The sequence below is a fragment of the Terrapene carolina genome, unplaced genomic scaffold, assembly GCF_002925995.2.
Source record: "Terrapene carolina triunguis isolate 2854851 unplaced genomic scaffold, T_m_triunguis-2.0 Scaffold130, whole genome shotgun sequence".
In the NCBI taxonomy this organism is placed as follows: domain Eukaryota; kingdom Metazoa; phylum Chordata; order Testudines; family Emydidae; genus Terrapene; species Terrapene triunguis.
In genome coordinates, this window is record NW_020664481.1 from 18,378,435 (window position 1) to 18,405,754 (window position 27,320).

Sequence of the window (27,320 nt, forward strand, 5' to 3'; positions counted from 1 at the left end):
AGTTCTTTCCTCAAAAAGCATTTTATCAAAAAAATCTGATTAAAAAAAATCCGATTTTTTTTTTAAATCATTGATTTTTATCCACCATGGATTGTGCCATATTATTATTTCTTGGGAAGGAAGTGGAGCTCATCATGGAGAGTCAGATCAGAGTCACTTCATCAGAAGTAGATAGAGATGGCAGGCAGACAGCATCATGTGACTCCTGCTTCTTGACTTTTACAAATAAAGTTCCTGGAATTAATGTTTTCCTTTTCCCCAGGCTCTACTTGTCCATCATTGAAGCACATAGAAAAGCTAGGTTTGACCTGATAACAGTTGACTACTTTACTTCGTTCCCTTTTTTTGGCTACATTTTTTTCCCTGTTCAATGTTATAGACATTAAGTTCTGTAATATTTACCACATCCTTAAACTTTGTTGCTGTCTTATTTTTGAAAATAAAAGTTTTGATTAAAATTTAAATGACTTGTTTCTATGATTAAAAAAAAATTCAGGTGATCTACTTGAAGGCCATAACACAGAATGTTCCCATTTGAACGCTGTTAGAGAGATATCACTCTTTGCCATGGATATTTGATGTAATGGAGTGACAGGGATAAATAACTTAGAAATATGTCTGAAATACTAAATGTGTGTCTAATTATGGTCATTGCATAACAGAGTATTAAATAAACATGATTGTACCTTAACATACATTCTCTCCCAGTTTGCTGCCTTTTAGGAATATCAGGATGCTCTATATTTCTTAAGGAAGAGCTATGAATACACCCTTATTAATATTCAATAGTGTGTGTAAGTAGTGTATTTTCAAAGCATTAAGCAGAGATTTAATCAGACATCTCTCATTGAGAATATTGAGTCTCATTGGTAATGTCCTATATATGCTTCCTTCCCCAACCTATCCCCCCAAAGTGGTGGTTTTTGAAACTTTTAATTCACAGCTAAAATGAAGCCTCTCAGAGCATGCAATTCCAAATACTTGAATGTCTTGTTACCTTGTGCTAGGGTAATTGATCTGCTACTGCTGTGCTGCTTTTGTTGTGAATTGTGCTTTTAATTCACCTTTAATGCTCCTAGAGCATGGAATAGGCATCTTTTTATGCTCGCTTCTAAATAAAATAAAATTAGGTGCCAATTCAGTTTGTCAAGATCTTATTAATATCTAAAATACACAAAATCTTGATATCTAGGAACACCCAATAACTTGTATCAGAGTTTATCAGAGCCAAAATAATTATTTGATTTAACAGAACTGAATCACAAGTAAATGATTTATTTTATGATTTCTTATTTAATAAGCAAAATGAAAGGGCTGTTGTAGCTTTAACCGAACTGTAACTTGCACTGGCAGCTGTTAAAAGCCTCTCCCTGCCCCTACTTATGTTAGTTGAAATGAAAAGCCATTTCACCACTCCTTGCTTTATTCTGGCTCATTTTGTTTTTAAATATTTCTTTACCAATTCTGTACTTTTTCAGCTTCTCCAGCACCAGCAAGGACGGGCCAAACAGGGAGCTTATCAGGCAGCCCAAAACCTTTCTCTCCTCAAGCCTCAACACCTATTGCTGCTAAACAAGAAAGAACTTCCACTCCAGGAAGCATTCTGAACCTTAACCTTGGTTAGTTCTAATTTTTGAAAGTCTAATACTGTTATAATAATGTAAATTACAGTGGAGTGGATGTGAGAGAGTAGCAAATTGCATGTATGTGGATTTAAATTAACATAGTACTGAAGCACATGCCACCATTGTTTCATCAGCAGAGCTATGCTATATTTTTTGTAAAGCTGGAAATGAAACTTTTTTCTTACTGATGAAAGGTAATAGTTAGTAGATGATATTTAGCTGGACTCTCAGAAGGCTAAATGAACCCTTAGTGCCAAGGCTGTCAGTGCTCAGCTTCTCTTCTACAGTAGTGGATCTGTTTATTGTAACTACAGTGTACTTCAGCCAAACAGACAATTAACCATAAGAAAGAGTTTCTGTAATAGTGGAATAGAGTATGCGCTAAAGGTGAGAGTCAATAGCTGGAGTGTGGTAAATTACTTAAGCCGAATGGCTCAGATTCTTCGAAGGTGAGGTTAAGTGTTATGTAGGGAGTTTTAAATGAAATGCTTGGCTGCCTGTAGTTCTTGTTGATACAGATGGAATTTTAAATCTGACAGTGTTTTCTGATTGATGTTTTAACATAGTTGTCTGAAGGTTTTTAGCTGAAACATCAATTATCTCTTCAGAGTTAGGAAAATGTACCTTTGTTAAAATGTCAGTTTTGCCAAGAGTGAAAACAATGGATGGACTTCTCGTGATAACATCAACTGTGCCAGATATGGATTACATTCCATCCTGAATCCAGTAGTCTTCTGATGTGACTCATTAGGTCATATTGCCTTGTTCGAAGCATTGTGAGAATAGGGATTCTCCCTGACATGATAGAATGAAAGGCAAGAGAATAGCAGAAATTCATATGTTTCATGCAGAGAGCCGTGTAGCAGTTCTTCCTTTTTAAGCACTATGTTCTCCTGCTTAGTCAGAGGAAATCTATTGAAGGTAAGTCAACTATAGCTACTCCTAGGCTGGCTGAAGTTATACTGCCAGTCAAGAATAGGGAATAATGAGCAAAACTGTACATTGATGTTCTCAGAGCAGAGATCCTTGGAATCAAAATGGGAACTACCTTTAAAAGATGGTATGTCTGAGGGAGAAAAGAGGAGACGTTGGATACATTGAATATTAGCAGAAAGTTTCATCTCCAGAAGGGTGAAGGAAAATAGATAACATGGAATATGGGCATCATTACAATCAACTTTTAGGAATGGAGTTATCAGGAAGTTTGGAAAATTTCAAGATGAAGCACTTGAAAACGTTGTGCATGAAGATCTTAGCCCCTAGGCTCTGCTACTGTTGATCAGGGCCGGCTCCAGGCACCAGCTTGTCAAGCAGGTGCTTGGGGCGGCCGCTCCGGAGAGGGGCAACATGTCCAGGTATTAGGCGGCAATTCGGCGGATGGTCCCCCACTCCGCCTGGGAGCGAAGGACCTCCCGCCGAATTGCCGCCGCAGATCGCGATCGTGGCTTTTTTTTTTTTTTTTTTTTGGTTTTGGCTGCTTGGTGCAGCCGGCCCTGCTGTTGATTTAACTCTTTTCCGCATAACACTGGTCCTGAGATAAACAGGAAGGCCATTTCTTTTCAGGGAGACCTCTTTATATGAAAAAGAGTTGAATAGAAAGATCTGAGTGGTTTGACTTCTATTTTATTTGTTGGGATGGAGAGACCTCTGAAAGAAAATATCTAACTTACTGTCTCTTGTCTTACCTTGCTTTATGTAATCTTTGCCTGCACTTACCTCTTGTCATGTCCAACTAATGTCACTTGTCTATGGGTAAAATTACTGCAGCAGAGTTTTAGTGATTAGTTTTCTTTAATATATTTAGGGTCCGATTTTCAAAAGTTCAGCACCCAGCTGAACAATGGAAGTTCCTGGGTGCTGAACTCCTTTGAAAATCTGCCAAATTCATGTAGATTTCTAAATAAGAGCTGAGACATCTTAAAAATTTATCTCTTAATGAGCAGATATTTTGGAGGGGTAGAGCTGTTTTGATTACATGACTAGTGCATATTGTGTAATAGTATTACTCGCCATAGTAGTAATGTGTTACTTAATTCCTTCATTCTGGTCATCCATTACATGATCCTGCATACAGTGCAGCGGCATTCCATAAATCAGTGCAGTACTGGGGCATAGTTGTAACACCATAGTGAAACTTTCTGTCTGTGTGAACATTTAAGATTAGTCAAGTGATTGATTACTTAAAGGTGTTCTTGGGGCATTACTCTTTCTAGCTGCAGAACAGTAATGGAAAAACAGAGGAAAGTTAATTTTCCAAAGAGCTATACAGTGTACTGCATTAAACTTACTTTTTTTTAATATACATACTATAGAACTTGGTGACTTATTTATAGTTTTTACCAAAGCTGAAAAAGAGTATCCATCCAAAGCTCTGGACACCCCGGCAGTCTTTTAAATTACAGAGTTACGCAAACAAGTATGCTTCCTTGATCACTTCTTAAAAGCAATACCTCTATGATAGCAAAATTTAAGTCTACCAGCAGAGTCCCTCCATAATCCAGCCTCACCAGTGTAAAAGCCAAGGACAAGAGATAGGCATTGCAGCTTACCCTGGAGGCCCAGAAACCAAAGCTGTTTTGACTAAGGGGACGGTGACTAAATTCCAAAGCTGAATAGTCCTCCCAAGAACACCTGTCGCTTCCCTTTCTTACACCTGCATGGTTCCAGCTCCAGAGCCTCCACTTGAGTGCAACTCTGACACTGTGGCTCAGGGACAGAAGCAATCTCTGAGAGGCTGTAATATGTGTTTTGGCAAGAGCAAGTTTATATCTATCCTGGGAGAAGTTCAACGTCTCCTAGATATGATTTTGCTTCAGCACATCTTGGGAATTACTGTTTAATAGAAGCTCAGATTTCTTGACCTGATTTGTGTGTTATAGGTTAAATGTACTAGGTGAAGATGATGATTTTTTCAGGAACTGTATATTGTACTCTATTTTGGTCATTCATATCCTTATTCTGTTCTCTCTCTGTCAAAATAATTATGTAAAAGCGTAAATATAAATTTAGAAGTTGTAACTGATGTGGATTTGGATCCACTTTTCTGTTGAGCATAATACAATGGTTACTGGTGGGCAGATAGAATTGATGTAAAAAGAGAAGAGATAGGCATTGCAACATGCCCCGGACACCCAGAAACCCAAGCTGTTTTGACCAAAAGAAGAGGGACAGTTTTAGAATTTTTTCAGTATATTTTAACTATTTCGTTATTGCTCTTTGTGCTGCATGTGCAATATAGATTTATTTAGTCCTGTCAGGGTTTCCCACCCCCCCTCTGAACTCTGAGGTACAGATGTGGGGACCCGCATGAAAGACCCCCTAAGCGTATATTTCACCAGCTTAGGTTAAAACTTTTCTAAGACACAAATTCCTTTTCTTGTCCTTGGACTGGTATTGCTGCCACCACCAAGTGATTTACACAAAATATTTAGGGATGGGTCACTTGGAATCTCTATCTCCCCCCCCCCCCCAAAATATCCCCCCAAGCCCCTTCACCCCCTTTCCTGGGGAGGCTTGAGAATAATATACCAACCAGTTGCTTTAGCAGTGTGAGCACACACCAGACCCTTTGTCTTCAGGACACTGAAATCAATCAGGTTCTTAAAATAAGAACTTTATTATAAAGAAAACAGTAAAAGAATCACACCTGCAAAATCAGGATGGAAGGTAACTTTACAGAGTAATAAAAGATTAAAAACACAGAGGATTCCCCTCTGGGCTCAGCTTCACAGTTACAGATGTAGTTTCATTCCTGTTTTTGTAACATAGGAAAAATTCACAAGCCAAAACAAAAGATAACCTAATGCATTTCCTTGCCCTACTTACAATTTCTGTGGTTTTAGATGGATTATTTCAGGTATATTTCAGGAGATATTGTACCTGCTTGGCTTCCCCCTCCGTCTGGAGGGGGAACAACAAAAGATAGCCACAAACAAATCCTTCCCCCCCAGATTTGAAAGTATCTTCTTTCCTCATTCATCCTTCTGGTCAGGTGCCAGCTAGGTTATTTGAACTGCTTAACCCCTTACAAGTAAGGCAATCCAGTACAACTGCCAAGGAGGGATTTTATGCTACTGAATACATAAAGGTTGCTACCCTTCTTTCTGTATTCATGACAAGTCCATATCATGAAATTACCACTTGATGACTGTGAAAGCAAGTCTCCTTGCTGAATTTTAATGGAAAGCTTTTTCTGAAATCCTAGAAAGAGATTCAAGGTAATGATTTGCATATTAATCAATAACAATCAAACTGAGTAACTGAGAACCAGCAGGCAGGGGGGCAATGTCAGTCATCTGAATAGTATTCTCCACTTGGTTCATCGTCAAGTTGCTACTGCCTTTGTCTGTCTCAAGTAGAGTTATCTAGTCTGGTTCCTTACAAAATCTATGTTTCACATCATTTTTTAAATTGGATTGGTGTTTTCAACTCTCACTGATCCTGCTTAGACTAATGGGCTATCAAGTGCTATTTCTTTATGTAGCTAAACCCACTAGGGCTGTCCATGCTGTCATAATTAGTTCACTTAACCAGTAGAACCCCTCTTAAAAAATTATTAAATGTTAAGATACCAGTGATAGCAATGAAGTTCTTGCTACAGAATAATTGGTATGGTCCCCTTTTACAAATTCACTGTTCCTAAAACTATAAATTATATACTGTGTATCATCCATAGCAGTAGGGGTATATTACAGACCACCTGACCAGGATGTTGATTGTGACTGTGAAATGCTCAGGGAGATTAGAGAGGCTGTTAAAATAAAAAACTCAATAATAATGGGGGATTTCAACTATCCCCATATTGATTAGGTACATATCACCTCAGGAAGGGATGCAGAGATAAAGTTTCTTGACACTTTAAATGACTGCTTCTTGGAGCAGCTAGTCCTGGAACCCACAAGAGGAGAGTCAGTTCTTGATTTAGTCTAAGTGAAGCTCAGGATCAGGTCCAAGAGCTGAATATAGCTGGACCGCTTGGTAATAGTGACCATAATATAATTAAATTTAACATCCCTGTGGCGGGGAAAACACCACAGCGGCCCAACACTGTAGCATTTAATTTCAGAAAGGCAAACTACACAAAAATGAGGAGGTTAGTGAAACATAAATTAGAAGGTACAGCACCAAAAGTAAAATCCCTGCAAGCTGCATGGAAACTTTTAAAGACACCATAATAGAGGCTCAACTTAAATGTATACCCCAAATTAAAAAACATAGAGAACCAAAAAAGAGCCACCCTGGCTAAACAACAAAGTAAAAGGAGCAGTGAGAGGCAAAAAGGCATCCTTTAAAAAGTGGAAGTTAAATCCTAATGAGGAAAATAGAAAGGAGCATAACCTCTGGCAAATGAAGTGTAAAAATATAATTAGGAAGGCCAAAAAAGAATCTGAAGAACAGCTAGCCAAAAACTCAAAAAGTAATAGCAAAAAAAATGTTAAGTACATCAGAAGCAGGAAGCCTGCTAAACAACCAGTGGGGCCACTGGACGATCGAGATGCTAAAGGAGCACTCAGACACATAGATGAACATAATTTGTTGGGGAATAGTCAACATGGTTTTTGTAAAGGGAAATCACGCCTCACCAATCTACTAGATTTCTTTTAGGGGGTCGGTCAACAAGCATGTGGACACGGGGGATCCAGTGGATATAGTGTACAGGCAAGTCTCATCTTACGCTGGGGTTACGTTCCGCTGTCAGCGCGTAAAGCAAAAATCGCGTATAGTTAAAATTACATTGAGGGTAATGGCAGGCGGAATCACCCGCACTACAGGTACAGTATTTAAATTGTTATTTTTCTTTTTGTTGTTTTGTTGCTGTTGTTTTTTTGCCAACCGCGCAAAGCTGAATTCGCACATATTAAATGCGCGTAAGGTGAGACTCGCCTATATTTAGATTTTCAGAAAGCCTTTGACAAGGTTCCTCACCAAAGGCTCTTAAGCAAAGTAAACAGTCATGGGATAAGAGGGAAGGTTCTCCCATGAATTGGTAACTGGTCAAAGGGTAGGAATAAATGGTCAGTTTTCAGACTGGAGAGAGCTAAATAGTGGTGTCCCCCAGGGGTCTGTACTGGGATCAGTCCTATTCAACATATTCATAAATGATCTGGAAAAAGGGGTAAACAGTGAGGTGGCAAAATTTGCAGATGATACAAAACTATGCAAGATAGTTAAGTCTCAAGCAGACTGCGAAGAGCTATAAAAGTATCTCTCAAAACTGGGTGACTGAGCAATAAAATGGCAGATGAAATTGTGTTGATAAATGCAAAGTAATGCACGTAGGAAAACATAATCCCAACTATACATATAAAATGATGGGGTCTAAATTAGCTGTTACCACTCAAGAAAGAAATCTTGGAGTCATTGAGGATAGTTCTCTGAAAACATCCACTCAATGTGCAGCGATAGTCAAAAAAGCAAACAGAATGTTGGGAATCATTAAGAAAGGGATCGACAATAAGACAGAAAATATCATATTGCCGCTATATAAATCCATGGTACGTCCACATCTTGAATACTGCGTGCAGATGTGGTCGCCCCATCTCAAAAAAGATATATTGGACTTGGAAAAGGTTCAGAAAAGGGCAACAAAAATGATTAGGGGTTATGGAACGGCTGCCGTATGAGGAGAGATTAATAAGACTGGGACTTTTCAGTTTGGAAAAGAGACAACTAAGGGGGAATATGATAGAGGTCTATAAAATTATGACTGGCGTGCGGAAAGTAAATAAGGAAGTATTATTTACTCCTTCTCATAACACAAGAACTAGGGGCCACCAAATGAAATTAATAGGCAGCAGGTTTAAAACAATCAAAAGGAAGTATTTTTTCACACAATGCACAGTCAACCTGTGGAACTCCTTGCTAGAGGATGTTGTGAAGGCCAAGACTATAACAGGGTTCAAAAAAGAACTAGATAAGTTCATGGAGGATAGATCCATCAATGGCTATTAGCCAGGATGGGCAGGGATGGTGTCCCTAGTCTCTGTTTGCTAGAAGCTGGGAATCAGCGACGGGGGATGGATCACCTGTTCGTTTCATTCCCTCTGGGGCACCTGGCATTGGCCACTGTTGGAATACCAGATACTGGGCTAGATGGACCTTTGGTCTGACCCACTATGGCCGTTCTTATGTTCTTATCCAGAGAGCTTCTGGCGTGCACTGGAGCAAATTAAAATCTCAAATCACTTTTTAAAAACTTTCAGATTAATCCTAATTAATTCAAATTAATCCTTCCTTTGGAAAGTTAAGAGGTGACTTGATCAGAGTCTTTAAGTATCAGCTCAGGGCGAAGTTATTTGATATTGGAGAGCTCTTTCATGTAGAACACAAAGGGTACAATTTCAAAATTATGTATGCGACTTAGACTCTTATGTCACATTTTCAAAAGTGACTTATGCACTTGTTTTTCACACAGAAAATCCCAAGAGATTAAGTTTGTGTTATGATTAACACTTGCCAGCCTGGAAGTGACATAAGGATTGAAAAACTCAAATCCACTTCTATCTTGTTGCCAGTGCAGACTAGAGCAGTAACACTAAATCATCCGGCTGACCCCCTAATGTGTGCATTTTAAACATTAATCTAGAGGTCTTGTGCATTTTTGAGCCATCACTTTATTCATTAGTTTATTTAGATTTTGATCTTCTATAAACTCTACACCAAAGAGTGCCTTTGAGATACATTTATAAACACAGGAACATAAGGGATACAGAATAAATCAACCAAAGTAGCTGTACTTCTTCTTGGAGTGCTTGCTCATGTCGATTCCATTCTAGGTGCGTGCTCGCCCACATGCACAGTCGTCGGAGATTTTTGCCTTAGCAGTATCCGTAAGGTCGGCTGTGTCACCCCCTTGAGTGCCGTACCTATGTGCTGGTATATAGGCACTGCCAACCCTACACCCTCTCAGTTCCTTCTTACTGCCCCTGATGGTTGGTCGAAGCACCTTGTCTTGCAATCGCAAGAGCATTAGCGGTTCTTCAACAGCCCATTGTCTGTCTTCTTTGTATACAGTTTAGGTCCTTAGCTAAGTGTTAGGTTGTTTGGTAGTTAGAGTCCCAGCTGGGACTTTGCCCCCAGAGTGGGGCATGCCCCGCTGTCCTGGCTTCAAACCGTACTCATCATGCTACAGGTTGATGCCTATTAGTGACCCCCACGACAGTTATCTGAACTGTTTGGGGGAGTCCCATAGAAAGGACAAGTGCAGAATCTGTAAGAACTTTCGCCCTAGTAAAGGAGCGGGTTATCCGCTTGAGGGCCCTCCTCATAGAGGATGCTCTTCATCCTGCTTCGGAGCCCTTCCGCTCGGATCCCACATCGAGCACCTCATCATTGGTACAGAGGGCTCTGCCCAGTACCATTCCTCCTCGCCAAAGAAGCGGCAAAAGAAGAGCCCCTCGGCACTGGAACAGAAAGGGGCCCCAAGCAAAGGACCTATGAAAGGCCATGTGCTCACCCCGGGGCTTCACGGGGTACCGCTGATTTGGGCCCAAGGATCCGCCTCCCGGGAGCAGCAAGGGACCCCAGCTTCTCCTAGGGCCCCCGTTGCCCAAAGTGTCCCCAGCAGCTAAAGAACAAGCAGGCCGATTGGCACCGCAGACACCACGCCAGGCGCCGGACTTGTCTAAGGCCTCAACGCCTATGGGCACGCTGGTCATGGGATAGTCCCATAGGCCAGTGGAGCCCCCTCGGTCCCTGGACTGCAGGTGTAGATCCCCATCTCTGTGGCCTAGGACCCCGGCACCGCAGTCCCGGTCTCCGGTCAGAAGACCCAAGTCCATGCCACCGTGCTCTCCCCCTATGAGACTTGGGACGCAGGAGTTGATGCACCAGTTCTTGTACCACCAGTACCTTGAGCTTCCCGTCAAAGATCGCCATGGCGCAAGTCACCCTCGCCCAGGTCTCCCAGACATTGGTCCCCACCAGGACGGGATTGCTCCCGGTAGCGGCACCAGTCTCCATCCTCCCAGTACCGCTCATTGGGCAGGCACCGATCCTTGCCTCGCCAGTCACCGACCATGGTTAGTTGGCAGACTCAGGCCTCGACGGCTCCTCCCTGATCGCCGGAAGGGCAATGGTCGGACTCGGATTGGGACCCACTCACCATGCCAAATGGAAGTTCAGCCCCTTGCCAAGGAGGGGTGATTTGCCTGCCAAGCCTTCCTACCTCACATAAAAGCATGGTGGTCCAGATCCTGATGGACAATACAGTGGCTATGTTCTGTGTCAACAGGCAAGGCAGAGCCAGATCGTCTGCCCTTTGCAAAGAAGCTCTCAGGCTTTGGGATCCATCTGGTAGCCGCACATCTCCCCGGGGCCAAAAACGCTTTGGCAGATGGCCTCAGTAGGACCGTCTCATCTCGCTTCGAGTGGTCTCTCCATCCGGAAGTGGTCAGCATCATCTTCCAGAGGTGGGGAACTCCCCAGGTGGACCTGTTCACGTCCAGGCAGAACAGGAAATGATACATTTTCTGCTTGATTCGGGGGATCAACAGAGGCTCCCTATCGGACGCTTTTCTACTCCTTTGGTCGGGGGCTCTGTTGTACGCCTTCCCCCCGTGCCATTAATTTACAGAGTCCTCATGAAGATCAAGCAGGACAGGATGAAGGTGATACTCACAGTGCTGGCTTGGTCTCGCCAGTACTGGTTCGGCACGCTTCTGGACCTCTCGTCGCTACTCTGTTACAGCTATCGCTCAGGCTGAACCTGCTGTCCCAACACCACGGCAGTCTTCTGCATCCAAACCTGGTGGTGCTGCACCTGCTGGCTTGGCTGCCGCATGGTTAAATGCGGAGGAGCAGGAGTGCTTGGCAGCAGAAAGCCCTCCATCAGAGTGACCTACCTGGCCAAATGGAAGTGGTTCGCTTGTTGGACCTCGGATAAAGGCATTTGGCCCGAGTGGGCCTTGCTGCAGTTAATCCTGGACTACCTGCTCAAGTTCCAAAGCCTGTCCCTTTCATCTATCAAGGTCCACTTGGCCGCTATCTTGGCCTTCCATCCACCACTCGAGGGTAGGTCGGTTTTCGCCCAGGACACGACTGCCAGGTTCCTCAAGAGCCTCGAGCGCCTCTACCCGCACATCAGGGGCGCTGTCCCTCTGTGGGACCCGAATCCTGTTCTGTCGTGGCCCATGGGGCCCCTCTTCTAGCCTCTGGCTTCTTGCGCTGTCCTTCTCCTTTCCTGGAAGGTCGCATTCTTGGTTGCAATAACATTTGCCCGCCTGGTCTTTGAGATTAGGGAGCTTATCTTGGAACCGCCCTGTACGGTCTTTTAAAAAGACAAGGTCCAGCTGCGGCCTCATCCAGCTTTCCTGCCCAAGGTGGTCTCACAGTTTCATACGGGCCAGGACATTTACTTACCTGTCTTTTTTCCAAAGCTGCATAAGTCGGAGGAGGAGTGTAGGTTGCATTCCCTAGACGTCAGGAGGGCGCTGGCCTTCTGCATTGAAAGAACCAAGCCATTCTGCAAGTGGACACAATTGTTAGTTGCGGTGGCCGACAGGATGAAACGGGTGGACAACTCGAGCCTGAGAAGGAGCCAGAATTTACCAATATACATTGCCAAAGAGCCACAGTAATAACATCAGCAGCCCCCCACCATCAGCTCTCTTCCCCTCCTGAGCTCCCAGTGCCTCCCGCCCACCGGTAGCCCCGCCAATCAGCACCTTCCCCTACCTCCCGATCAGCTGTTTCGTGGCATGCAGGAGGCTCTTTGGAGGGGGAGGAGTGAGGGCACGGCAGGGGAGGGGATGGGAAGGGGTGGAGTGGGGACATGGCCTGTGGCAGAGCCAGGGGTTGAACAGTGAGCACCCCCCCGGCACATTGGAAAGTTGGCACCTGGAGCTCCAGCCCAAGACTCAGTGCTTATACAAGGAGCCGCATATTAACTTCTGAAGAGCCGCATGTGGCTCCAGAGGCACAGGTTGGCCACCCCGGGATGAAAAGTCATCCAGTGTCTGCTCAAAGAATTTCTTATGGATCACTGCCTGCATTTGCTGCTCCTACGATCGGGCACTGGGGCCACCTCCGGCGATTGTAACCGCCCTCTCAACCAGGGTGCAAGCCTCTTCGGCAGCTTTCCTAGCCCAAGTGCCTATCTGTAGGGCAGCCACCTGATCGTCCATCCACATGTTCGTGTCCCTTTACACACTTACCCAGCAGGCCCGGGACGATGCTGGATTCAGTAGAGCAGGACTGTAAGCCGCTAGACTGTGAACTCCGAGCCCACCTCCATTGATACTACTTGTGAATCACCTAAAATGGAATCGACATGAGCAAACACTTGAAGAAGAAAAAACGGGTTACCTACCTTTCGTAACTGTTGTTCTTCAAGATGTGTTGCTCGTGTTCATTCCATTACCCGCCCTCCTACTCCTCTGTTGGAGTTGCTGGCAAGAAGGAACTGAGAGGGCATAGGGTCATCAGCGCATGGGCGCGGCACTCAAGGGGGTGACACAGCCGACCCTATGGATACCGCTAAGGCAAAAATCTCTGACAACTGTGTACGTGGGCGCACACACACCTAGAATGGAATGGACATTAGCAACACATCTCGAAGAACAACAGTTACGAAAGGTAGGTAACAGCTTTTTCTTCCTCTCACCCCATCACACATCATTTGCTCATCATGTGACCAGTACAGTTTAACACACAAACCCTTCATCTTACTCTTATAGACAGAAATCCTATTGTCAGCTCCTCACCAGTGCCCTGCAAGCATACATGCTTTGCAGAGTGCTCAAGAGCAACAAATCATGATGTGTCTTATTTTGTGAATGCCCTGCATTCATGCTTTGCTTTACAGTATAGCACAGTATATTAGAAAGAGCTAATGAGACAAAAAATACCTTTATAATGAGCATATTTTTGGTTCAGGCATGCCATCTAGTACATACTCTTTGCTGCAGAAATTCCTGCGCACTATAACGTGGAGTGTGTGGGTAAGCTGAGGAGAAAACTTTTCCAGGATTCATGGGTGTGTTCTACATTGGGTAGGGTTGAGCCTTTGATGTCTCTAGTATAACAATCCATATTTATATCTTTCCTCTCCTAGTCTTACCTGTTGGGTTTAAAAGAAAGGCCAGCAAGATTTCTATTTTCCAATTCTTTATCCCTGCAGAAATCACCAGATTATTTTATGTAGAACAAAAGGGAAAAACGGTTATGTTTGTGTTAAAGCCATTCTCTTTGAGTTGTTCAGAGTTGCAGACTATAATTAGAAAATAATATTAATACATTTCAGTTAGTCTGCATTTTCATTTCAGTCTAAAATTAAGTAATTTTACTACAAAATTTTCATTGATGAGGACAGTGGAGGTTCCCCTCGCCCCTTAAAGTATCTTTCTTAATTAAAGAATTCTTTTTATAATGTCTTTTTAGATCGCAGCAAAGCTGAGATGGATCTGAAAGAACTGAGTGAATCAGTCCAGCAGCAGTCCACACCTGTGCCGCTAATTTCACCAAAACGACAGATTCGCAGCAGGTTCCAGCTTAATCTTGACAAGACAATAGAGAGTTGTAAAGCACAGTTAGGTATGCCCAGAGTCCAATGAATAAGGGGAGCATGAAACCTAAACTCAAAGGAAACTTTGATTTAAGGGTTGATTTTGTTTACAAACTTGAAAAGTATTTTTCCATGTTGTAAAACCTTAAACACTTTTTACACTAAAATGTAAAATCAGATGATGATGTTTGAATACTTAAGGGAATACATTTTGAATGTGTTAAGCTGGAACAATCTAACGTATAATAGAACCTGCTGTTACGAATCTCTCTGAAGAACTTTCACATTTTAACCTATGTTCTTTGCACCTTTCTGATGTAGATTAGAGTACTTATTTTTGTGGTCTTATTTTTCCTTGTAACAAGAAAAATTCAAGAACTGTAGCTAGTTTACTAAACACTACCTGGTATTAACATATCCAGTTACACCCGGTAGGGGGTGGTGATACTATTAAATATTTGTATTGCACTGTTGCTTTGCATGGCACTTCATAGTGATTTAAAAAACGACACCACCTCTCCTTGGAAAATCTTCCAGTCTAAGGTCCTGATTTGGCAAACATGCATGTAAGTAACTTTAGTCACATGAGTGGTCCCATTGATTCTAATGTGATTACTTTTGTAGTTAAAGTTACACACATGCATGTTAGCCAGATTGGCCCTAGGTTAGACAAATTTAGAACATGAAGATAACTGATAAATGAGTAGGCAGGGAAAGGAGGGCCAAGGGTTAAATCCAGCAAAAATGTAAATGACACTCAGACATTCTGATATTCTTAAATAGAGAGTGAGGTAGGACACAAGAGGAGGAGGAGGTAGCTTAGAAATGGAAGTCAAGGTAGTAATACAAATGAACTTTCCAGTGTATAGAATCATGCAAAATATTTTATTTTTCTATCATATCACAGAGTCACTATCCAGTTAATGTGGAATAGAGTACATTTGTTTTGTGTTTTTCTGTGTTAGGAATCAATGAAATCTCTGAAGATGTTTATAACGCAGTAGAACATAGTGACTCTGAGGATTCTGAAAAATCAGACACCAGTGACAGTGAATATATCAGTGATGATGAACAGAAATCAAAAAATGACCAGGAAGATGGAGAGGACAAAGAAAGTGGAAAAAGTGACAAAGAGTCATTGACCATGAAAAAAAAACCTAAACCCCCAGCTCCAGCTGAAGTCAAAGAGGAACTTAAAAGCACAAGTCCAGGAGTGGAGAAAACAGATGTCCCTGTCAAAGAAAAGGCTAATACAGACTCTGAGAAAGACTTTTCTGAAAAGGGAAAAAATTTGCAGCATCCTGCAAAAGAAAAACTGAAAGGTAAAGATGAGACAGACTCTCCAACTGTGCATCTGGGTCTGGACTCTGATTCAGAGAGTGAACTTGTCATCGATCTAGGGGAAGATCATTGTGGGCGTGAGGGACGGAAAAACAAGAAAGAATCTAAAGAACCACCTCCTAAGCAGGATGGTAGGTTGAATTTATTTCCTTCTTTCATTTATGTGACAGACATAAAAGCAATGAACCCATAGTTTTCAATAATTGCTGGTCTCAGTGAATGATCATTCACAGGAGATAGGTGCCTTTCACCAGTGCTCAGTATTGTAGTGCATATAATATACAATCTTGCATGAATTTGGAATTTAATTTGCAAGTTTTTTGAATTTCAGCCATAACCATCACTCTTCTGTGAGCCCCGCAACAACATAATGATCCGAGAGATATTAGACTTGATCAAGCACTCCCAAACGTGTGTAATCCCACTAAAGTCAATTTAAGTGCTCCCATTAGTAAAAGTCATAAGAACAGACCTATTATGTACGGTATCAGTTCATGTTGTCCATGTGTTAATCATGGTAAATGTAAATTGCAATTAGCCATTAAGAAAAGTACTTTCGCTAGCTGTGCTCGGCATTACAGCAGTTAGACAAAAAAATGTTTGTCCAGACCAGTCTATACTGTGGTGAGATGTGTGGTGTATAAGCCTAGCTATATCTTATTTTTAAGTTCTTTATTTTTCATATTAGATAACTTTCTTCTTTTCCTCTTTATTACATTTTATTTTTAAGTTGTAGGTAAAGTTCCACCTTCTTCCAGTGCAAGCAGCCAGCCTCCACCTGAAACTCCTGTGCTTACCCGGTCTGCAGCCCAAACTCCACCAGCTGGAGTCACAGCTACTACTAGTGCTACTTCTACTGTCACTGCTCCAGCAGCAGCCACAGGGAGCCCTGTGAAAAAGCAGAGGCCGCTTCTACCTAAGGAAACAGCCCCTGCTGTGCAGCGAGTAGTGTGGAATTCTTCAAATAAATTTCAAACGTCGTCTCAGAAATGGCACATGCAAAAGGTACAGAGGCAACAGCAGCAGAGCCAGCAGTCTCAACAGTCGCAACAACCTCAGTCTTCTCAAGGGACAAGATATCAGACAAGACAGGCAGTAAAAGGTATACACTCGTAACAATGTGTCCATGGTGCCCTAATTACCTAGTAGTGTTCATGGTGATCCAAGCCCTTCTAACCAGGAATTCTACCATGAAAACCAATATCCCAAAGTATGGCTCTACTCTGAAAAGTGACTCTTTAAAAATGTAACAGCTTACTAAACTTATTAGCTTTCTGTGGCATGTCTTTAGAACCATTTATCCTTACTTTAGTTACAATAGGTTTGCATACTTTTTGCCATTGTCAACCATCAGAGCTCTAGAAGAGTGAACTGAATTATTTTCTGGATCATAGAAATGCAGGGCTGGAAGGGACCTCAAGAAATCATCAAGTCCAGCCCCCTGTGCTGAGGCAGGCATCAAGGACCCAGTACACCTAGACCAGTGATACTCAGACTGAGGCTTGGGAGCTGCAAGTGGCTCTTCAATGTGTCTCCTGCTGCTTATGATATTAAAACACTGTGTAATTTAATTATTAACCAATCTAAGTTATGACCCTATCAGGATTCTTTTACTATGTTATTAACCAATTGTAGTTGATAAAATAATACTTGTTCGGGATAACCAAGACTCTATATATATATATATATATATATATATATATATATATTACACACACTACTGTGGCTCTTTTGGGTAATGTTGATCAATAATGTGGCTCTTGAACCACTGAGGTCTGAGTATCACTGACTTAGACCATCTCTGAAAGGTGTTTGTCAACCTGTTTTTGATAACCTCCCGTGATAGGGATTTCACAACCTCTCTTGGAAGCCTATTTCAGAGCTTAACTACCCTGATAGTTAGAAAGCTTGTCCTAGTATCTAACCTAAATCTCCCTTGCTGCAGATTAAATCCATTACTTCCTTTTGCTACCTTCTGTGGGAAGCGGCGCCTGCAGGAGAAGGGGCCGCAGGGACGTGCTGGCTGCCGCTTCCCACAGCTCCCATTAGCCAGGAACAGAGAACCGCAGCCACTGGGAGCTGCAGGGGGCGGTGCCTGCAGACAAAGTCAGCAAAATGTCTCGCAGCCCGCTATCAGATTACGCTGATGGGCCGCATGTGGGCTGCAGGTTGCCCACCACTGCCTTAACATATTTGAAGATTGTAATCAAGTCCCCCTTCAGTCTTTTCTCAGACTAATTATGCCCAGCTTTTTAATCTTTCCTCATAGGTCAGGTTTTCAAAAACCTTTCATTATTGTTGTTGCTCTCCTCTGGACTCTCTCCAATTTGTCCACATCTTTCCTGAAGTGTGGCACTCAGAATTGGACACATGACTCCAGCTTGAGGTCTCACCAGTGCCGAGTAGAGCAGGACAATTACCTCCTATGTCTTACATGTTACACTCTTCTTAATACACCCCAGAATGATATTCGTTTTTTCACAGTTGCATCACATTATTGTAATCTACTGTAACTCCCAGATCCTTTTCATCAGTACTACCACTTAGCCAATTATTCCCCATTTTGCAGTTGTGCATTTTTCCTTCCTAAATGAAGTACTTTTGTATTTGTCTTTATTGAATTCATCTTGTTGATTTGAGACCAATTTTTCAATGTCATTTTGAATTCTAATCCAGTTCTCCAAGTGCTTGCAACCCCTCCCAGTTTGGTGTCCTCCACAAATTTTATAATATTTCCTTCACTCCATTTTCCAAGTCATTACTGAAAATATAGAATAGTACTGCACCCGTATTAACCCCTGCAATACACTCTAGATACATTCTCCCATTTTGACAGCAAACTATCGATGATTACTCTTTTGAGTACGGTCTTTCAAGCTGTTGTACATCCACTTTATGGTAATTTCATCTAGACCACATTTCCCTATTTTGTTTATAAGAATGTCAGGTGGTACTGTGTCAAAAGCCTTACTAAAATTAAGATATATTACTTCTACTGCTTCCCCCCATCCAGTAGGCCAGCAGCCCTGTCAAAAAAGGAAATTAGGTTGGGTCTGCATTATTTATTTACAAATCCATGTTGACTATTCCTTATAACCTTGTTACCTTCCAGGTGCATACAAATTTGATTGTTTAATAATTTGTTCCAGTATCTTTTCAGGTATCAAAATTAAGCTGACTCATCTAGAATTCCCTAGATCCTCTTTGTTTCCCTTTTTTAAGGACAGGCACTGTATTTGCCCTTCTCCAGTCCTCTGGTACCTTGCCCAACTGTCAGGAGTTATCAAAGCTAATTGCTAATGGTTCCAAGATTGCTTCAGCTAGTTCCTAAGTACTTTAGGGTAAATTTCATCAGGCCCTGACGACTTGAATACATCTGACTTTTCTAAATATCCTTTAACCTGTTCGTTCCCTATTTTGGAGAAATATTTTCCCTACGTGTCAACAGAATTGTCAACTATATGATCTAGTTGCATGACTCACTTTGTATCTCCATCGTCTTCAAATTGGGCCTCAGTTACACCTGAACAAGCCACAGAACGCTGATTTGCACATATGTAAATACACATTGCACATATGTAATTTGAGGATATGATTGCACAGGTGTTAAAAAGGCAGCATTTGGTTTGTGGAATCTTTTTTGCTGGCAATGATACATGAGCCAAGAAGAACCCAACTTAACTCTCAGATCCCAGGCTGAGTTTGTGACACTGTCAATTAAAAATGTGAAACAGAAATAACTTTTTACTTGTAAACAGAGAAAATTTTATACAGAAAATTCACTGAGAAAAATAAGTGTGGAACCCCTGTGAAATCCTTATTTTTTAATAAAGAGTAGAATCATAGTTAAAAATTAATTCTTAATGTCCGGATTAAATTTTAATATTCAGCATATTTGGACAAGATCACAAGTTATACCAGAACTATTTTTGTTCCATTTTACATATCCTGTGTTAGAAGTATATTGGACTGGAAATTATTTGTTGTATACTAATGTTGATGTATATTAAGTTGGCACAGGTAAAAGAATTCTGCACAGAGACAACTGACAAACTTCTTTCACTTGTAATGATTACATTTTAAACAACTTAGGTGTCCTTCAAATCATGGGTTGTTTTGAAAAAAAAATAGGTTCAAAGACTTGGTCTTAACAGAAAGGATTGAAGCATCTTAATCAATAGGGATCAAATTGTGATACCCTTAGTCACATTGACTAGTACCTTATTCCTGAAGAAGCCCCTTGCTAACAAGCATGAGCAAGGGTATCTCAAGTCTGGCTCTAGGTTTACAGTAAAGAAATTAACAATTTTGTGTTTAATTCAATTACCTCTGACATCACAATCCCCACTGTTCTACCAATTGATGGCCAAACAAGTTCACAGTTGATTTGGACTTAGATATGGCAAAAATTCCTCATGAAGGGGTAGTGAAAACTAACAGCCATGATGAGGGTGGCATTAGTCACAAAGGAATGGAAGTAATGTCAGGAAATGAGACCGAAACGTGCTTGAGAATATGCTGTATGATGGCTCAGAGCGCATGTTTTCAAAGGCAAAAAAATCCTGTCAGTCAGTATTTCTGGGGCAGTTTACTGTGGCTAACAAAGCCTTGTACCACAGACAAATGGATACTAGAGCATGCAAACTGTAGGCACGCTTTACAGTGATTCCAACATGGAACTTCCATATTGTACATATGGTAGTAGCTGCTGGAAGTACAGCAGGCTGGAAGTCTAGTAAGTGGGCCTCTGAGAAGCAGGTTGAGGGAGTCCTGGAAACTCAAGTGGGACACAGATTCACAGGAAAGACTTGTACTGTGACCAAAATTGAAAGTGGCAAGCCTCTAAGCTGTCTTAGCATATTTATCTTTATGTCACGTATAAGAGCCAAGCAAACGATTAATAAGGGCAATGTAGCATTATTTCATGAATATTACAGTTTTATAAATAATAGTAGCAAAAGCATTCATAACTTAGATTAGTGAAATGGCTAGATGCATCCATTTACTAAAGGATGCCTATCATTAGCATGCTAATAAACAGTTTTTTAGCTGTTTGCCTATTCATTAATTTATTGAAATGGTTAATGTATACAGTGACTTAGTTTATTTGTATGTGTTATTTTCTTAGCTGTACAGCAAAAAGAGATCACCCAGAGCACTTCCACATCAACTATCACCTTGGTTACAAGTACTCAACCTGTTTCTATGGTTACCAGTTCTGGATCTTCAAGTACACTTTCTTCTTCAATTAATACAGACTTGCCAATAGCAACAGCTTCAGCTGATGTGGCAGCAGATATTGCAAAGTACACTAGCAAAGTAAGTTCTTGAGCAGGGTTTTCTTAAAAAATGTATTTTGAAATAATTTGTTACTCAATAGATTGTAAGGGGCTTATTAAAAGTGCTATAATTTGCCAAAATTCAGAAGAATGGTTTATTATCTGATTCAGCTGGTATTAATAAGGTCACAAAGTAAAAAAACTTTGAAACATCAATCGTACTCAAAAAGATGAATTTCAAATGAAGTTTTTTTAAGCATGGTGAGTCATGTCATATCATTCCCCCCTTGAACTCTCAGGACACTGACCTAAGCAATATGGACCAGGTTTAATTTAAAAAAAAAAAAATGAAAGAGAGAACAAGGTACACTAAAGATTTGTTCATTTTTGCTCTTCAAAGGCCAAATTATGGTTCCATTGACTTCAGAGGGACCAAAATTTAACCCTAAAAAGCTTGTTTTCAGTGCAACTAGAAGTCAGCAACTTTCACCAGAGGTCTTAATACAGTCCTTTATCATATTGCTAAAAAACATGTGTTGAGTCTTCGAGTCTGATTTGCCCCTCTTGCATTTCACTTTTGTGGGACTATTAGTGTGTGTTCTAAAGAGGGAACATATTAACCAGTAACAGAGAGCATCATGATCCAGTAGCTAGGGCACTGAACTGGAAGTTAGGAGACCCGAGTTCTATTCCTGGCTCTGCTGTTGACATGTTGTATGACTATGGGCAAGTGAATTCAGTGTTCTGTCCCAGATTCCCTATTTGTAAAATGGGCACATTTTGCTTCTGGCTTGGTTCAGCAGTCTGTAAATTTCAGCCACAGATCATATATACTGTACACTGTAGTTACTTGACTACCACACTACTGTTACAGTAGTGTCTCCTCCCATATCCCCATAACTACTCCACTTCGTTAAATGATAGGTGATCTAGACCATATTTTCTATATTTCTTCATAGAAGAGTAAATCTATACTCAATCTTAAGAAATAATTCTCATTAACACTGTGGAATTGACTTTCTGTAGATCTCTGTTAAATAAATAAATATGTTCCTATTTAAAAACAGTGTATATTTTCACCATATGGAAACTTCATTCAAGGTATAGGTTGGACATTGCTCAAAGAATGAAGCAGTTATGAGTAAGTGTGTGACCTTAGTTGGATGTAATTTATGTATACAGTACAGGTTTGTACATATCATTGGTTTGATTTGATGAAGAACAAAGTTTCTCTTCTAAAAGAAGCATGAGACCAGAGCTTCACATATATTAGTTGAGCAGAAATGCAGTATTTTATAAATTCAACATTATTTATTATCTTGGGACTAATACAGGTGATAATGCATAGAGATTGACTTAACCGCATTTTACATTGTAGTTACAATTAATATATATACTGTACTTTGGATTTCTTTCATGTTATTCGGGAAATCCATGACTCTAGTTACTTGCCAAGATGAAACCTCAGGGCTCTGTGGTATTCTTACAACATGTTGCCACCAAAGCTGTTCTATTCATAAATAGGCTTCCCATCTCCTCCTCCTCTGTCTTTCGGGTCCATTCTTCTGAGTGCATTAAAGAGCACAATTTTTATATATTTCTGTATCCTGCCTTTTTGTAAGAATGGAGCCAGCAGTCAGTATGGGGTGTGGTGTGATACGCTTGTAGTCATAAAGAAACCAAGCTCGCTATGGCATTTTGTTGGCTAATTGTCCAACAGAGCGGTAAGGATGCCATCGCTACTGCAGCTATCCTTTTTAACAAACTGATGGATATTGCAGAATCAGTTGGACAGTTAAAAACACTGTATTTCAGCCTTTTTAAAATTATGATCCAAAATCTCTTCATAATCCTAATGAGAAGTTTTTAAAAATGTACTCTGATAAATGTATATGAAGATATGTGGCATTGTTGACAGCAATATAAGTTAATTCATGCAAGGGAAAAAACTAGTAAAAATGAATGTGTTGGTCATTAAAAAATAGACGTTGGAAAAAAGCGATTTCTCTTTTTCAGATGATGGATGCAATAAAAGGAACAATGACTGAAATATATAACGATCTTTCCAAAAATACCACTGGAAGTACAATAGCTGAGGTCAGTATTGCTTTCATCAGAGCATATTGCTTTATTTTTAAATTTAGAAAATCATCAAACATTTAAAAAAAATCCTTTATTTAAATAATATGGAAAACTTGGCCTGTATGCATGCCTAAAAGAAATTCTGAACTAAAGCTGTCTTTGGACCCTAACTTCTTTGCTGTCTAATCTATGACTGTTGTCACAGATACAAGTTCCTTTGTTGCTGTTATATGGTAGCACCTAGGAGTCCTTGTTAGAGACCATACCACATTTGGCTAGGGCCTGTACAAACACAGAACATTACCATAAAAAAGTTGAGCACGTCAGCCAACAAGAGGGTTTGTTTGTTTTTTTTGGTTGATTTAAATCCAAAACTACGCTCTATTGTAATGTAGCATTTTATGTTTAGTTTCATTTTGTTTTAGACACTTGCATTGCAAGAGTTTCTCATGATCACGTTGTAGAAACCGCAGTGTAGCTTTGATCCTTCTCGCTAAAGACTCCTGATTATTTTATCATTCATTGTTTATTACATAGGGTTTTTTTGTTGCAGTGTAAAACTCTGCATTGATTAGATGAAAGGATTGTATTTTGTATTAACTGCTACACACGGTTAGTAGTTATTTTCAGAGATGATATCTCACTGCTTTTATGTGTTTTCTGTTTTCTTTTAAAAATGAAACAAACTGATTACGTAATGCAAACTGCCTTAGAACATAAGCAAGAGAAAACTCTGGAGCAGGAGCGACTTCTTTTAACCCAGAAGTGGAAGAGTATGTCTACACAACAATAACAAAAAAGCCCAAGGTGGTGAATCTCAGAGCCAGGTCAATGGACTCGGGCTCGTACTGCGGGGCTAAAAGTAGGAGTATTGACGTTCAGGTATCGGCTGGAGCCCGGGCTCCAACCCAAGCCTAAATGTCTACACTGCTGTTTTTAGCCAGTTAGGGCAAGCCCCAGTCAGTTGACAAGGGTTCTGAGACTTGCTGCCACTGGTCTTTTGTTTTTTGCTGTGTAGAAACATATCCAAAATCATCCATTTGAGTGATTATGTCCCTAGCCTCTACGCTTCTTAAATTAATAAGAAACATACTTTAGAATACTTGGGCCATTTAAAAAAAATTATAAGACATCAATAACTACAGTCAAAACTGAGGGATGTGGCTTAGGTTCAGATCAGATACATTTGAAGCCTGATAAATTTTAGTCCAGCAGTTTTTAGAGATAAGGTGCCTGATACTCCATTTTCTTACAGTTGTGTAAATTGGGAATGACTCCATAGATGTCATTAGAGTTATGTTGATGTAAAAATGATGTAAATAAGAGAAGAATAAGGCCCAAGTTGAGCAGCTCTGTTTTGTGTTTTAAAACAAGTCTCTCCCTTGTTTGGTAGGAAACGCCCGCAAACAAGAGTTTGCTTTGTATCTCTCTTATTGATGCTTATGGATATTCTGGAACCTTGGTTAATTGGTCAGAATGCTTCGGGCCTAATTTTCATTTACACTTAAGACCTCTTTACCAGAACAATGTAAAAGAGACCTTAGTGTAAATGAGAATCAGGCGCTTTGTCTCTAAGCCCAATTTTGCTAAATGATTAGGTAGCTATGTTTTGTATACACCAAATTTGTATTTTCCATTTTATTAAATCTTATCTCTTCGATATTTCAGATTCGTCGTTTGAGAATCGAAATAGAGAAACTTCAATGGTTACATCAACAGGAACTCTCAGAAATGAAACACAATCTTGGTATGAAAAGTACAGCCTAAAATAATATGATTTCAAAGACTGTGGTATATGTTTGCTTCATTTATGCGACTGTACAAATTGTCCATGTGTGAAGGGTTAGAAAATAGAACAGAACGTGCTGTGCTGATGCTACTGGGCATGTACCCAGTAATTTAGACAGTTGTTGTTTTACTGAAAACAGCAGTTAAAACAGTTTTGAGTTTAACCAGTGAAATAGAGTTATGCTTGGGAAAATGTTTCTGAGAAAGAGTATAGTAACCTGGTCCTCACCATGTGGACTGATATTCTGTGATTCTATGATCATTGGATAACCTTTGTTAAGAGACCTAATTCATTAATGAATGTTTTGACCTATTTATTTTGGGCTATGTGTTCACAGACACAGTACTAACAGTAATTAGAGCTATGCAAAATAATTTCAGCAAATAATTCACCAAAAAGGTACTTTTGGTGAACTCAAAATGATTTGCATATTGGTGTTGAATTAGCTGAATTGTTTCAGCTGGACCAAAAAAATTGAAATATTTCAGAAATGTCAAAACAAAATGTTTTGTTTTGACCTGACTCAAAATATTTCATTTTGATGAAAGGAGAGGAAACTAGATTCACAAAATGGCCAGGATTGGGGAGAGGGCCTCCTCTATAACTTTTAGCTCAGTGGTTAGGGAACTCATCTGGCATGTGGGAGACCATGATTCTGTTCCTCTCTCTGCCTAATGTGGAAAAGGGATTTCAGCATTGGAGGTGAGTTCCCTAACCACTAGATTATGGGCTATTTTGGTCTTTCTCAGTATCTCCTGTGGACGCTGTTCCACTTTGTATAAATTTAAATAGTTACTGGTTCAAGGACTTGAACTTGGGTCTCCCACATTCTAAGTGAGGATCTCATTTTCAGCCAGCCTCCACTAATGTACCCACAAGGTTTGGGCCTCCTCCCAATGAAATTGGTGTGTGTTGGGGGGGGGGGGTGTTTATTGGTGATTTCAAATTATTTTTTGACTCAGTGTAACTGACTCTACGACAATGTTTCTCAAATGCGGCCACTAGGGGCTTTTCTTGCGGCCACAGCCTTGTGGGTGGTGTGTGTTTGGGGGGGGGGGGATTAAAGCAGCAGCCCCTCCCCTGGGGCTGCCAGCAGTGGTTTGGGCCCTGGCCGCCTCTGGAGACAGAAAAGCTGGAGGAGCAGACAGCCAGTATGTGTTCCCCACCTTCCCAAGGGTGGTGGGTGGCAGGCTCCACCCATGGGCCTTTGGGCTCCATCCTCAGGCATGGGGTTTTGCGTTCCATTCCCTGGCTGAGGTGATGGGCTCTGGCCCTGAGCTCATCCTCTCCAATGACCCTTGGCCCCTGCTGCCTCCCCCAGTGCCCCATCACAACACTGCCTCCGTAGCCACTTCCCCATCCAGGGCTTAATTTGTCTCTGGGCTTGCCAGGACTGAGTAAGTCTGCTGTGAAAAGTGATATTTGTATTAGGGCTGTCGATTAATTGCAGTTAACTCACGCGATTAACTCAAAAAAATTAATCGTGATTAAAAAATTAATTGTGATTAATCGCAGTTTTAATCGCACTGCTAAACAATAGAATACCAATTGAAATTTATTAAATGTTTTGGATATTTCACTACATTTTCATATATATTGTATTCTGTGTTGTAATTGAAATCAAAGTGTATATTATTTTTGCTTACAAATATTTGCACTGTAAAAATGATAAAAGAAATGGCATTTTTCAATTCACCTCATACAAGTACTGTAGTACAGTCTCTTTGTCATGAAAGTGCAACTTACAAATGTAGATTTTTTTGTTACATAACTACGCTCAAAAATAAAACAATGTAAAACTTCAGAGCCTACAAGTCCACTCAGTCCTACTTCTTGTTCAGCCAGTCGCTAAGACAGACAAGTTTATTTACATTTACAGGAGGTAATGATGCCCTCTTCTTATTTACCATGTCACCAGAAAGTGAGAACAGGCATTTGTATGGCCAGATATTCGAAACATTTGTATGCCTGTTCATGCTTCGGCCACCATTCCAGAGGACATGCTTCCATGCTGATGATGCTCATTAAAAAAATAATGCATTAATTAATTTGTGACTGAACTCCTTGGGGGAGAATTGTATGTCCTGTGCTCTGTTTTACCACATTCTGTCATATATTTCATGTTATAGCAGTCTCGGATGATGACCCAGCACATGTCCATTTTATACTGCTGGAGGAATTCTGCGCCAAAACATTAAAAATTCTGCATAAAAAAATTAAAAATCCTGCATCTGATATTATAAAATTATGCAAAATTCTCCATACTTTGTCAAAATAACACAATGTAATCACTTTGGTTTCAATTATTTTGGTATTTATTTAAACTACTATAAAAATGGATGGAGAATGGAGGTGGAAGCATTGGAGGAAATTCCCAGTCCCCCTTGCCTAACAGTAATGTAACTAGGTTTGACTCTTTATTTCTAGTTATTAGTCAACAAATATATGCAGCCATATGCTCAGTGTTACATCATAGCTAACTGAAGACCAAGTGAGGGCTGGGGAATCAAACTCACATTCTAGTTCAAAAATTTAGACCAGTTCTAATCACTAAAGCACCATCAGCATTTATAAGGCCATCCTGTCCTTTACACCACTCTGGCAATGTAAAGGAGCTTTAAAATTTTTACACCTATTTTATACTCCTGGGGGAATTCATAAAGAGAATGGGAGCAATTCACTAAGCAGGCAGGCTGCTACAT

At 40.7% G+C, this 27,320-nt stretch overlaps 1 protein-coding gene across 3 annotated transcripts in view; it reads left to right on the top strand.

Moving 5' to 3' along the window:
• Positions 1-27,320, top strand: part of ZMYND8 (zinc finger MYND-type containing 8) — a 106,684-nt gene that overhangs the window by 63,725 nt on the left and 15,639 nt on the right. For all 3 annotated transcript variants that reach the window (XM_026652629.2, XM_026652631.2, XM_026652630.1), the window contains exons 12-18: positions 1,479-1,619; positions 14,004-14,156; positions 15,093-15,599; positions 16,199-16,570; positions 20,597-20,787; positions 22,764-22,844; positions 24,498-24,576. In XM_026652629.2, the coding sequence (XP_026508414.1) occupies positions 1,479-1,619; positions 14,004-14,156; positions 15,093-15,599; positions 16,199-16,570; positions 20,597-20,787; positions 22,764-22,844; positions 24,498-24,576 (1,524 nt within the window). The remainder of the gene's footprint in view (positions 1-1,478; positions 1,620-14,003; positions 14,157-15,092; positions 15,600-16,198; positions 16,571-20,596; positions 20,788-22,763; positions 22,845-24,497; positions 24,577-27,320) is intronic.